At 44.4% G+C, this 14,653-nt stretch overlaps 1 protein-coding gene across 3 annotated transcripts in view; it reads left to right on the forward strand.

Moving 5' to 3' along the window:
• ESR1 (estrogen receptor 1) overlaps positions 1-6,295 on the forward strand; it is a 281,456-nt gene extending 275,161 nt beyond the window's left edge. For all 3 annotated transcript variants that reach the window (XM_032593265.1, XM_030316608.1, XM_030316609.1), the window contains exon 9: positions 1,773-6,295. In XM_032593265.1, coding sequence (XP_032449156.1) covers positions 1,773-2,007 — 235 coding nt within the window. In that variant the 3' untranslated portion in view covers positions 2,008-6,295. The remainder of the gene's footprint in view (positions 1-1,772) is intronic.
• The last annotated feature ends 8,358 nt before the right edge of the window (positions 6,296-14,653 follow it).

The raw sequence follows: 14,653 nt of genomic DNA on the forward strand, positions 1-14,653 counted from the left end.
ATTTATAGGCTTTAGTACTTTTGTCGGCCTATGTAGAGGGCAGCAGCGGTGAGAGAGCTCTGAAGAGTTTGTCTCAATTGTGCAAAAGCTGGAGAGAAGCTGCTAATCTACTAGATTTGAGCATTTTCTCTCTCGCTCACTTGGGCGCGTGCACACACACACACACACACACACTAATGTTTTTGGTGCCTTATTGCAGCCAATCTAGCTCTGTTTTATTAAGGTTGGCCCCAGCCATATGTTGTTACTCAGAGAACTTAACACCCAGATTTCATGTGACTATAAATGATTCATTAGGTTGCAAGAGGAAGACAGTGTGAGATCCAGTGGGCATTTAGCATTAACAGCATTTTTAAATTAAAAAAACACACACATACACACACACTTAGATGTGTAATTAGGTTGTGGTGTTGTAAGACCTGAATAGTTTGATGCTGTGTTTTTCTGGCATGTCTCCAGCTCATGCGACTTTTCCCCTACTAAAAATGCCAATATTTTCTAGGGTATTTGGTCCTGCCTACTCATGACACATCATTCTTTCTAAACAATTTCAAGCTCCCTAAATGGTTGTTCTGTGTTTTTTCCATGGGTGGCGTGGTGGGAGAAAGAGCAAAGTTGTAGCTGGCAGAGGGCGGGGGGGGGGGGGGACAGCGGTTAAAAGGAGAAATGCCATTTGCCTACATTTCCCTGTATCCATTTGCCCCATATTTTCTGAGCATTTACCACATTCTTGGCACTGTTCCAGGCCTGCAGAATGGGCAAATTACTGCCCCTCGAGGAGCCTGCCCTGTGTGTGTGTGTGTGTGTGTGTGTGTGTGTTTATGTGGGCACACATGCCTGGAGGAAGGAATAAGCATGCATATGTACAGAGAGCAATTTCAGGTTGTCATAGTGCTGGGAGGAAAACAGAGTAAGTGAAAGAGAGCAGCTAACGCTGTAGGCCCTGAGGTCACAGCCACTGTGGCAGCAAAAGGACTTCCAAGGGAGGTGGCGTCTGAAGATTTGGGGGAAGAGGGGCACCTGGGTGGCTCAGTCAGTTAAGCATCCAGCTTCAGCTCAGGTTATGATCTCATGGTTCGTGGGTTCAAGCCCCACGTCATGCTCTGTGCCGACAGCTCAGAGCCTGGAGCCTGCTTTGGATTCTGTGTCTCCTTCCCTCTCTGCCCCTCTGCCGCTCACGTGTGCATGCTCTCTCTCTCTCAAAAATAAATAAATGTTAAAAAAAAAAGATTTAGGGGAAGAACATCCAGGCAGAGGGAACAGAAAGGGCAGATACCTGAGTCTGGGAGTAAAGAGCTCACTTTCTTCAAGCTCTTTCTTAGAAAGCTCAGCAGAAGTAAAGAGCGTGAGCTAGGGGAGAGAGGCCGGGGGAGCTAGGAGAGGTAGATGGAAGCACATCAGTTAGACCTTGCAGAGCATGGAAAGAAATTTAGAGCGTATTCCGACAAAATGGCAAAGAGCTGGAACATTTTAAACAAGGGAAGTTCTTGAACTGTTCTACACGTTTAAAAACCTCCCTTCTACATGACTAGAGTGACTGGATCATCTCCATTCTCTTGTTAGATGCAATAGCGGGGAACAGAACCTCATTTGAGTCAGTGGAAGGAAGTCGCCCGCATAACAAACCCTGGAATGGCTCTTTCAACAGGGACAAAGATCGGCATGCCGGTGTCTTTGAAGTTTCCCTAGTTTCCCCTTCCTTGGAGTCTCGGCAGGCCTCGAGCTTGCGACGACGCTCTAAAGCGGTCCCCTTTGTGTCTTCCCACCCGCAGTAACAAAGGCATGGAGCACCTGTACAACATGAAGTGCAAAAACATAGTGCCTCTCTACGACCTGCTGTTGGAGATGCTGGACGCCCACCGCCTGCACGCCCCAGCCAACCGGGGGAGCGCACCCATGGAGGAGATGAACCAGAGCCAGCTGGCCACCACGGGCTCAACTTCAGCACATTCCTTGCAAGCATATTACATCACCGAGGAGGCAGGGGCTTTCCCCACCACAGTCTGAGAGCTCCCAGGCTCCCCCAATTACCCACATCATGCATCACGATAGCAGAGTTCTCCTACTCGCACTCGGCATGCATCCGCCATCGTGGCTTCCTAATATGAGTGGCCATCTGTCTGCTTGCTCAGTTCTTAGTGGCACGCCTTCTTTTGGGAACAGCCAAAGGGATTCCAGGGCTAAATTCTTTGTAATGGCTCTCTCTGCCCCCTTTGCTACGTTGCTAAGCATGAGGATTCTGTAACTTTTCATGACTGAACTCAGTCTATGAGCTGGGACTCAGGTGACTGTGCATTTAAGCTACTCGTTGAGACCCAGGCCTGGAGAGTGGACATTTCATCTCTGTGAAGCGTTTACTGGCTCTAAGAAAAAGCCACAGGAAAGGCGTGACAGTGGCTCCTTTAATTGCTGACTTGGAGAAAGCTAGGTCAAGGGTTCATTATGGCATCAGCTTGTATTCCTATAGTAACGGATCGTTTTATTAAGGTAATACCTTAAAGCTTTTGCTCTGTTGCATGGCTGTAGGCAGAATGTTCAGTGATTGTCTATTCATTTGCCCTATAGGAATACAAGATGCCCACAGAGAAGGAAGGTCCCCTGTCAAAACGTTGTCAACTTAATACACTGCACCTTCAGATTTGCTGAATGCTCCTCCACTGGTTTTTGAGAACACTATGTACACACAGGTCATGGGTTCCAGTTAATTCTTGCTTCCCATGGACCCATCAACAGCAAGTTGATCCCAATTAAGTCACCTCTACATATACCAGTTTCCCTTTGAGGGATAAATTCTTGTGTTTTGTTTGTTTTGTTTTGTTTGTTTTGTTTTGTTTTGTTTTGTTTTCATTTTATGAGAGAAAGCCCTCTCCCCTCAGGACTTGCAGTAAATCCGCTTCAGGACCTGTTCTGGTGTGGTCTCACACTTGCCAGCAGAGGGCGCTCTACTCGGATCTCCCTGGTGTGTGACTTCACACGGAAGGTGAATTAGTCGCTTGTAGTGCCCAGCATATGACCAAGAACGGTTCAAAAGAGTGGGCACCCTGGTGACACTTTTAGCCCTGGGGAACTGGGGTAAATAGTAAATGTGCACGATTATTGTAAGTCTTGGAGAACAGGAGGGCAGAAACCAGATAAACCTGAGAGGCTCATGGTGGACCTGCACAGGCCGCAGGTAACCCCGAGAGCCCCTGGCAGGCCCCATGTGCACTGTGGGGCTGCCCTGGGATCCGTGGGAAGCCCTTCTGTCCTTGCCACCCTGGCTGGCAGCAGCAGCAGTAGAAAGCCGCATTCCTGAGGTTTTCCCAGCACACTTTGGGGTGACGGGGCCAGAGGGTCGGGATCAGAGACACCCTACTGGGGTTGCCGGGGACCTGGTCAGCCTACGTGTGTTCTTGGTTGTCTAGAGCTCATCCAACAACCAGGGATTGGCCTTGGGGAAAAAACTTCCCCCAAAGCTCATTTCATCCAACTTCATAAGCCAAGCGCGCATGTCTAAAGTTGGGCCATAGGAGTCCGTTGACCTATAGGCTAAACCAGAAAGGGTCGCTGGGGCCACAGGGCAGTCTTCCCCAGGCCTTTGCATCTCCAGAGCCAACTATGGGTCATCTCTTCTTCTCAGCCAAAAAGTAAGTCTGGTTTCCTCCAGTGACTTCAGTTTCTATGATTTGAACCCCATTGAGAGGTGATGTGTTAGCCAACAACACAGCCAAGCGTCGAGGGCATCTCTTGGGACGCCTGCTTCAAAAGGTGGATTTCATTCATTTTTGATTACTTAGTAAGTGATCACCAAAGGACTGGGAACCTGGGAGGGCAAAAAAAAAAAAAAAAAAGTTAAGTTTTTTTTCATTTTATGTGCATCTGAATTTAGGGGCAATTTTGTGTATCTGCAGTAAGGATATGTTTAGAACATAATTCTTTTGTTTTTGTTTAAGAAGCACCTTATGTAGTATAATATATTTTGTTTTTGAAATTGCAGTGCTTGTTTATCAGACAATTGAATGTAGTAATTCCGTTCTGGATTTAATTTGACTGGGTTAACATGCAAAACCCACGAAAAATATTTAGTTTTTTTTTGTAGAGCTACCTTGTCATGTATGCGGTCATTGATGCCTAAGGCCTGGTGATTATTCATTTAAATGAAGATCACATTTCATATCAACTTTTGTATCCACAGTAGACAAAATAGCACTAATCCAGATGCCTATTGTTGGATATTGAATGATAGACAATCTTATGTAGCAGAGATTATGCCTGCAAAGGAAAATTATTCAGGGCAGCTAATTTTGCTTTACCAAAATATCAGTAGTAATATTTTTGGACAGTACCTAATGGGTCAGTGGGTTCTTTTTAATGTTTATACTTAGATTTTCTTTTAAAAAAATAAAAACAGACAAAAAAATTCTAGTACTATAGATGATGTAATACCAGCTAAATCCAAACAATAATAAAGTGGAGGGTTTTACATTATTCATCTAATGTGTTTGTATTCATGTTAAGATACTACTACATTTGAAATGGGCAGAGAACACCAGATGGTTGGAGTGTTAGCCCAGGAATCTCAAATAATTTTAGAAATCTCTTCTTGTTCTTATTTGAAGTGCCACTAATGGACAGCTGACACTTTGCAGCTGATACTGCTGTTGGGGGTAGGGAACATGTTGTCTTCCCCACCCCCTCCACACTCGGAGGCAATTTAAGTTTTGAAAGACATAATCAACCTGGGGTTAGGGTAGGGTGGGGAACTAGGGTCAGGAATTTGGAGAGTGGGAAATACAGTAATAAAAGCCTTGAAAGTATTTTGAGGCAGATCGATACTGGCACCTGGGGTATGCACCGGGGTTCTGTATTCCACTCGTGTCCTGTAAAGTACAAATGACAGCCATTTCTAAAATGGCAGCTGGAATTCTATGGAAGAACAAGCGTCATCCACGGTCTAAGGTCTAAGTCTAAGGAACTGCTAGCGGTCTATGGTTCTTTTGGCCATTGCCAAGCTCCAGGCTTGCAGTTTACTATGGTAATGATTCCGTAATGCTGTCATGCAACAGAGAGGCTAGTTCATCCAAAGAGAAGACCCTACGTAGGTCGCAAAATCCAGTCCCTAAGGAAGTTCAGTCATTGGTTAGATTTTCCTGTTAATCTTGCAAGGCCGTCTAACCATGCCATATCCCATGCTTTCTGGGGGCTGAACAAATAAGGGACTTACCGATAATTTACTCTTGATCACATTAAGGTGTTCTCGCATGAAAATCTTATACATTGAAATGGCCACTGATTTAGGCCATCGGTTTAGAGTACCCCTACATGAAACCAATTCCAAATCCCTTCCTATTCATACTTTCCTACTCCGAGATGGCCTGTGGATGCCGGGAATGGTCACTAGGACCGTAGTAATGTCTAATATTCACAGGCAAATCTGCTTTGGGAAACTAGTTATTTGGAAGGCAAATAGAGTTGTATAGTAGTTTATGAGGCAACCATGATTCTTTTCAGTACAAGGCTTGGGAGGATGAGCCAGAATCCACTGCACTCTTCCCAGGTGAACTCCCTGAAAACTTACTCTCAACTGGAGCAAATGAATTAAACTGTGGTTGGTCCCAAATATTCATCTTTTCATTAGTGTGATTCCTCTGTTTCTAACTGCATTTCCTTTTCATCTGGATTAAAGTGAGTGTGGCCTCTTTCTAAGTCGTTTAAAATTGTTTTCTAAGTAATCGCTGCCTCTGTTATGGCACTTCAATTTTGCACTGTCTTTCAGAGATTGAAGAAAAATTTCTATTCTTTTTTTTTTTTTTGCATCCAAATGTGCCTGAACTTTTTAAATATGTAAATGTTGCCATGTTCCAAATCCATCTTCAGTGTCTTTGTATAGAGCTGTGTACCCTGGAAACAACATTCAGCCCCATGAGCAGGTGCCTGAGATGTGGACCCCTTTGCATTTACAGAGAGGTCATTGGTCATAGAGACTTGAATTCATAAGTGACATTATGCCAGTTTATGTTCTCTCACAGCTTATAAACAATGCTTTTTGTACACAACATATTCTTCAATGTAGAGCTCTTGTTTTATGGGAAAAGGCTGAAATGCCAAATTGTGTCTCACGGTTTAATATGCCTTTTCGCTGATGCATACTATTATCGATGTGATTCTGTTTTGTTGCAGCTTTGCTTTGTTTAATGAAACACAATTGTAAACCTCTTTTGCACCTTTAAAAAGTAAGGAGTCCAGTGGGATGCTCAAGCACTGTAAACAATTTTCTCAATCTGTTTGATGTTCAAATAAAAAATTAAACAAATGACAACAGGCTTGTTTTATGTAAACTCCCTTCTTGCTAACGGCTCACCACTGACTGCCTCAAATCAAGGTGATGGAATGCATCTGAAGAACACAGTGACTCTTAAAGATCAGTCTGATGCCAGGATCCCTCTCGCCAGGCCTAGGAGGAGGTGTGTGGACACTGGAGGCAGGCAGACTGGCCTCACTGCTTGGGTCCACCACATATGAGGTTTATGATCATTGGCAATGAGTTTTTCAGAGCCTCCGCTTCCTCATCAACAAAACGTGACAGTGACACCTAATTCACAGGGTAGTTGGGAAGATTCTATGAGGTGCTTCTTAAAAAACTGGTTGTTTTCTAATAGCTAACCCTCTCGCATCCCCTGTAAGGGGGAAGAAAGAAGCTTGAGAGTGGTTACTTGTGAATGAAAGAGTGAGTGTGAATGAACAATCCAAAACATACATAATTTGCTCAAAACCCTCTCCCCATCATGACGGTAAGACACGAATGACCAGTGCATCCCCACCCCATCCCACCTCTGGTTTCCATTTTAGGACTCCCCTCCTTTTTTAGAGCTACCTGCAGGCTCCTTTTTTTCCCTTTTCTCTGTAATTTAATGGATGAGGTGGGGGGAAATAGTGTGACTTACTAAGGGGCAACATGATACAATAGTACAGGCTCTACAGCTAGGTTACTCAGTTGGAAGACTCATTCTCCCATTTATTGTGTGACCTGGTGCCAAGTAATTGCACAGTGCCTCAGTTTCTTCTCTTGTAAAGAGAAAGAACAGTGTCACCTGCCTTGAAGTGTGGCTGGGAAGACCAGATGGGGTAACTCATGGAAAGCACTTAAGCACAGTGGCTGGTACAGCTTCTCCCTCCCCTGAGGCCTCTCCTCCCACATGTCTGCACTCACTTCTTCATTAGAGGGACTTTACGTTTTTCACATCGTTGAGTCCTTTTGATACTCAAGAAGCTCTTTTGTATTCTAGTCCTATCATCCCTGGGCAAGTTATTTGAACCCAATTCTCCTTGTTTCCTCATGTCTAAAATGGACGGCTCAGGAAATAACAGATGTTGGTGAGTATATGGAGAAATAGGAACCCTCTTGCACTGTTGGCGGGAATGCAAAGTGGTGCAGCCGCACTGGAGAACAGTGTGGAGGTTCCTCAAAAAATTAAAAATAGAGCTACCCTATGACCCAGCAATAGCACCACTAGGAATTTATCCAAAGGATACAGGAGTGCTGATTCACAGGGGCACATGTACCCCAAAGTTTATATCAGTGCTATCGACAATAGCCAAATTATGGAAACAAGCCAAATGCCCCTCAACTGATGAATGGATAAAGAAGATGTGGTTTATAAATACAATGGAATACTACTTGGCAATGAGAAAGACTGAAATCTTGCCATTTGCAACAACATGGATGGAACTGGAGGGTATTATGCTAAGTGAAATAAATCAGAGAAAGACAGGCACCATGTGTTTTCACTATATGTGGAATTTGAGAAACTAAACAGAAGACCATGGGGGAGGGGAAGGGGAAAAAGTAGTTTCAAACATAGAGGGAGGCAAACCATGAGAGACTCTTAAATACAGAGAACAAACTGAGGATTGATGGCGAGGGTGGGTGAGGGAGAAGGGAAGATGGGTATGGGCATTGAGGAGGGCACTGGTTGGCATGAGTACTGGGTGTTGTATGTAAGTGATGAATCATGGGAATCTACTCCTGAAACCAAGGGCACACTGTATACACTCTATGTCAGCCAACTTGACAATACATTATATTTTTTAAAATAATAATACTAAAATAATAAATAAATAGATAAATAAGATGGAAATAAGAATAATACTCACCCTATAGTGCTATCATGAAGATTAAAAGCGAGAAATATCTAAAGTGCCTGCTACATGACCTACAGGTAGTAAGTTGTTGTAGGTATTGGCTAGCACTGTTGTTTTGTTACTACCCTCTGTGAGCATTTACATTTAATGGAATCTGACAGGTTTGGATTGACATTTGCCATTTTGTTATTGTTTTGTACATGTCTCCTGTCTCTTTCATTCCTGTATTCCTCCTTACTGGCCCCTCCTCTTTTTTTGTTGTTTAAATAAATATCTTTAGGGTACCAGTCTAGATTTTTGGTTATTATTTTTTTTTTTTACTATTTTTAAATTTTCTTAGCGATTGCTCTTCCAGTGTGCATCCTAATCTGTCACAGTCTTTTCAGATTCATACTAACATAAATATGATAAAATAAAATATCTTTGCTCCAATATAGCTCTGTTCTTTCCCTTGTGCTTTATAGTATTATTGTCATAAGTGTCCTATCTATATGTGGCATAAACCCAACTATAAAATGTTATTCTTGTTGGCTTATACAACTTAAATACAAAAAGTGGGAAAACAATATACTTACAGACTTTTTTTATATCAATCTATTTACCATTTTCGATGCTCTTCATTTCTTCCTGTGGATTTGAGTTACTGTCTGGTGTCATTTTCCTTCAGCCTGAAGGAATTCCTACAGTGTTTCTTGCAGGGCAAGTCTACCAGCCGTGAATGCTCTTTGTTCATCTTGTTACGTATTTATTTCACCTTCATTTTTGAAGGGTGATTTTTCTGAATATAGAATTCTTCGTTGACAGTTTTGCTCTGAGCACTTTGAAGGCATCACCCTACTCCTGGCTTCTACTCTTTCAATCCTTCTGATTCTCACCAGTATCTGATGAGTCACCTTTTCCTTGGTGCTTTCAAGATTTCTCCTTGGGGCGCCTGGGTGGCTCAGTCGGTTAAGCGTCCGACTCTTGGTTTCAGCTCAGGTCACGATCTTGCAATTTGCGAGATTGAGGCCTATGTCAGGCTCCTCGCTGACACCTTGGAGCTTGCTTGAGATTACCTCTCTCCCCCTCTCTCTGCCCCGCCCCCACTCATGCTCACGCTCTCTCTAAAAAAGAAATAAACATTTTTTTTAAGAAGCTAGTTTTATGGGGAGCCTGGGCGTCTCAGTCACTTAAGCAACTGACTTAGCTCAGGTCATGGTCACATGGTTTGTGGGTTTGAGCCTCGCATTGGGGTTGGGCTCTGTGCTGACAGCTCAGATCCTGGAGCCTGCTTTGGATTCTGTGTCTCCTGCTCTCTGCCCTTCCCCCATTTGCCCTCTCTCTGTCTCTCAAAAATAAATAAACGTTAAAAAAATTTAAAAAATAAGAAAAAAATAAAAAAAGCTAGTTTTCACACTCATGGTTGCTTTAAATTGCAATATTTATAGCTACCACCAAAAGAGTAGTGGTAAGTCCAGGGGAGAGATGTTTGTTCAAGATAGACACTTTTTACAAATTTTTTTCCAGGTAACCTTTACAGCTGTGAGACGAGGGTAGATATATTAGGGTCCTTACTTTGCAGGAGAGGAAACGAAGGATCGACAGAGTTAAGTGGGGCTCCCAGGATCAGAAACCTCCTGAATGGTGGCCACTTGATCAGTTCTCCTGACTGGAAAAAAGATTCCCACTTCAAAAACTGGGGCTTGCGCTTCTTGGGGGTTACAGCCACATAGTACGTATGACATTTTAATCAAAACCAGATAAAAGTGCTAATTTTGTATTTAAACAAGTTCGACATTTTAGAGGTAGAAAAATTCACATGAACGTTTAAGGCAGAATGTGACTCTTTAAAAAGAAATGTGGCATTTCGGACAGAAAGCCTGACGCTTTGTCCGAGTTCTGAAAAAAATTGTGTCCCCCTCTCTGGCGGTGCCCCTTGGATAGGAAAGCTTGAGAAGCACTTCTTTTGCTAGCATCCCTGGCACTCAGGGCCAGCCTTTTGGTTTCTGAGGTTGTACCAGGCACCCTTCCTGCCCCCGGTTTCGGCCAGGAGCGGCAGGTGAGCTGCGGAGTGATTTTCCTCTGTGCCTTTGGCACCACAAGGAGCTCTATTTCCAGCTGATGACCTGAGACCTTGAAGTCTGAGGCAGCGGCACCCTAGTAGCAACGGCACCTTCAGAGGCGACTGTCCCTGGGCTGGGCTCACTCCCTTTGGCACAAGACCAGCTCCTCTCTCATGGCCCAGGAGCGAGGCCACAGCGCACAGCCAAGGCCTCCGGGGTCTGTGCAGAACTGACAAAATGGTAGCTTTCATCCTAACTAGATGAAAGTAAAGGGGAAAAACAGCAAACTGAAGCAAGGAAGCATTCAGGGAAACATTTTCAGGAGTGATTTTGAAATGGCGGGAAAAGCTCAGTGGCCCGGCCAGCTAGGAGCAGAGGAAAGGGCTCCAAAGTGGCCAATTCGGGACACCGCCAAGAGCTACTCAGAAGGCACGAGATAGTGCTCTGGGTGACTTTCCAGACTCTGTGCACTGCTGGGCTTTCTACAGCACTCAACATGTCATCAGATGCCTTTCTCGTGGGGAAATCAATAATTGTGGGAAAGGCCAATGAAAGGTTTGTGAGCTGGTAAACATTTTTATGGGCTGATTGAATTCTTGAGTTCGCCCCAGGCTCAACAGAGGTTAAGCTGTAAAGATTCTTGAGTTTTTCCACATTTACAAGCAGAAAGAACATGTGTGAATACCCAGGGCCCGGGTCACAGGCTGGAGGGGAGGAAGGAAAAAGAAGAAGGCGCAGTCACAGCAGGGAATCCTGTGACTATCAGCGGGAACTGATGTGTGTGTCACCCCAGGCCCCCGAAGACGCCAGGTGCAGCTGGGTTTCTGGGGCTCCACTGCACGCGCAAGCACATCCTTCGAAAGGAAGGGAAGGGCCAAAGGTGCCGAAATGAACTGAGACCTGCTTCACTAAGAGTGGAGTACAAATCAGAGCAAGTGACCCATTTGCTTATGTTTGAAAGTATTACTAAATGTTTAAAAACACCCCCTAACTATCCTTACAATCAAATCCATTCTTGAGTGCAAAAAAAAAAAAAAAAAAATGCATATAAGGAAAAGCATGAGTAGATTTATGAGAAAAAAACAGGAGGTTTGGATGGAGAAACTTGTTTTCATCACTTGGCCATGTTGGTACCAACTGCTTCTAGCTGAGGATCACGGGAGCCCGGGTCCAGGAAGTACAAAGACCTGAACCCCAAAACAACGGAATCCCAGGTGGCTCCAGGCTTCTTACTACGGGAAGAGGCTGCTAAGTTTGAACTGTGTTTAAAAAAATAATCGGAGGGGGGGCGCCAGGGTGGCTCAGTCGGTTAGGTGTCCGGCTTCGGCTCAGGTCATCTCATGGTTTGTGAGTTCGAGCCCCGCGTCGGGCTCTGAGCCTGCTTCGGATTCTATGTCTCCCTCTCTCTCTGCCCCTTCCCTGCTCACACTCTGTGTCTGTCTCTCAATAATAAACGTTAAAAAAATTTTTTTAATAAATAAATAAAAAATAAAAAATAATGGAAAGACAACATCAAAGAGTTAAGGCAATATGGAGATTTTTTATTTAATTTCTATGCTTGCACAGAGGCAGAAAGATAGAACAGGTGCCCTCTCAAATTTCCCGTGTTCCATATCCAGTCAAATATCCTTTAGGATATTTTAGGTTTATCACCTGCCAAACTATGTCACCATCCTGGTCCCAATCCTCCCTTTCCTGCTGAGCTCCGGAAGCCCCTTGTGCGCTCTCTCTGCCAGTGGGACGTCCCCAGCCCTGAGAAAGTCACTCTGTACAGGGGCCAGAACACTTGCCCTCCTGACGTCGGCACTCACAGAGGGAAGAATGAGGACCACTGACCTGGCAGGTGCTCCGACTAGGACATGAACAACATGATCTCAGAGAGCCTAGAAGATTTGTGGAAACTTCTGTGTCTCTTACCCAGGAGAGGAGATGCCATTTCCATCCCAAAGACGACATTACGGCCCTGGCCCCACCCCACCCCCAACAAAATCCAACAAAAACAGTTGGGGGTAAAAAGAATTCTTCAGGGAAGCCACAAAAGTGTTTTCAAGGGAGGAACCCCAAACGGCAGCCAGATTGAGGTATGAGAGGGTTGATCTAGTGTGGAGCCACCCCAGTGGGGATGTCATTCTGAGAAGTCCTATCAAGACGAGGCAGTCCCAACGGCCCCAGGGTCATGCTGAGGGCAGCACTTCCACCAGCGGTGTTGGTCTTAGGCCACTGTGTCTTGTGGGCCATCAACCTTTTTCTCTAAAGGGCCAGAGAGTATGCACCTCACTTAATGTGGCCTGTAAACATTTTTTGCCCGTTTTGTTTTACAACCCTTTAAAAATACGAAACCCATTCTTACGTCAAAGGCCTGCAAACATAAGCCACAGGCTGCAGTTTGCTGACCTTCGTCTTATTCTATACTTTGTGACCTTTGTCAGGCATATTAGGCCACAAGTCCCCTCCTCCCCACCCAGCTAAGAAGACAGCAAGAGTCCGGGGAGGTGATTCCTGAGGGAATCCCACCTGGAAAGGGCAGCGGGAGGACCTGGAAACGCACACATCAGGAGAGGGTCCTCTATTCCCTCTGGCTCATTCCAGAGCTTCTGATAGGGCTTTCAAAATTCTATGAGCCTTTTTCCTCCCAGAAAAGCTTAAAAACAAGAGGGAGAAGATCTGCAAACCCTTCCCCATCGCTATTTCTGGAATCAACTAGAAACTAGAGGAAACAATCATCAACTGGGCAGCATTACCGTCCCTCAGTACTTGCCATGCACCAGACAGCACGCACAGAACACGCTTCTGCAGCAGGGACTATTATGCCTCAGGAGGAAACTGAAGAACAGAAAGGTAAAGTCACTTGCTCGGGTTGCACAGCCAGGAAGTGGCCCAGCTACAGGGCTGAGCACACGTACTTTGCCTCCGAGGTCTCTGCTGTAGGTGGAGCCTCCTTAGTAAGACTTGGACAAAAAGGACTTTATAAACTTCCAGGTCCTTCGCTCCCCTGTCATTCTGATCATCAGACTCCGCGAAGATGGTGGAGGAGAGGGGCTGAGCCCCACCCAAAGCCCGTCTTGAGGAGGCAGAATATTAAAGGAGGCTGTTGATGAGGAGGAGAAAGGAAAAAGTCCAGCAGGTGAATCAGTGGCGCCTGGGGCCTTCTGAGGGGCTGTCCCCGCCCCGCCCCCACCACTTGCGGGGATCAGGCCTGGGCTCACTTGCAAGCAGTGATTTCTGGAGGAGGTGATAGCTTAGGAAGCTGAGGTTTTTCTTGAACAAACGAGTCTCATTGGGCGGACATCTCTCTCAGGAAAGCTCTTCTCCAGGACTCACCCAGTACCCTGGTCAGGGAGCCTCCTTGTCTGAAAACGGGGGCTTGCCCACTTTTGCTCCTACACGCTGGAACTGGAACCAACAATAAATTCAGGATGACCACCCAGAGCGGGGTCAGCCATTCAGATGCCACTTTTAATAAATGACCCCTCACCACCTATTTTGAGCATACCAAAATTTTTTTCTTCAATTAAAAAGAAAATCAAATGTCTCTCATGCAAGAACAGAAGTACCATTTTCTTTCATTTAAAAATTATCATTATTATTACAGCAATTAGGATCTCAAAAACAAATCATGCTCTTTGTCACGATTTAAATAATGTGTTTAAAATTATTTCTTCCCCTGATGATTCTATTCATAATGTTAAGCCTTGAATTTCATGTCTTTCTAAATTTTTTCCTTGCCTTATGCAATTAATGGATTTTATTTCTATAAAAATGGGAGCGTATTATAGAAACTATTCCATATCTTTTTTTAAAAATTTAACATCTTCCTCAATATAGTCTCATTTAAAAAATAGTTGCATCATAGTAAACAGTAGGTATGCACTGTAATTATTCAAGAAGTCCCATACTGACTTTTAGGTTGCTAAAAGCTAGTGATAAAAGGAGGCGTCTCCTTTTGTTCCTTACAGGCATTGGGACAATTGTCTATTTGGAAACTGACAAAGTAGTGTATTACATCACAGCAACTACAAAAAATGTCTCCAGATAGGTTATAAACTTACTAGAAGAAAATACAAGAAATTATTTTCATAATCTTGGAGGGGAAAAGGACTTAATATAGACTATCCAGGGGCACCTGGTGGCTCAGTTGGTTAGGCGTCTGACTTCGGCTCAGTTCATGATCTTTCGGTTCATGGGTACAAGCCCCGCATCGGGTTCTGTGCTGACAGCTCACAGCCGAAGGCCTGCTTTGAATTCTGTGTGTCCCTCTCTCTCTGCCCCTCTCCCACTCCTGCTTTCTCCCTCTCTCTCAAAAATAAATAAATATTAAAAACAGTTTAAAAATATATAGACTGTCCAGATTCTATAAAGGAAAAAGAACCTGTCAGATTTGATGACGTAAAAATGAAAACTTTCTGTGTAACGAGAGCTACATAAAATCAAGACAAATGATATACAGGGTTAATTTTTCTCATATACAAAGTGTTCCTTGGAAAATATAC

This window comes from Lynx canadensis, chromosome B2, assembly GCF_007474595.2.
Source record: "Lynx canadensis isolate LIC74 chromosome B2, mLynCan4.pri.v2, whole genome shotgun sequence".
Taxonomy (NCBI): domain Eukaryota; kingdom Metazoa; phylum Chordata; class Mammalia; order Carnivora; family Felidae; genus Lynx; species Lynx canadensis.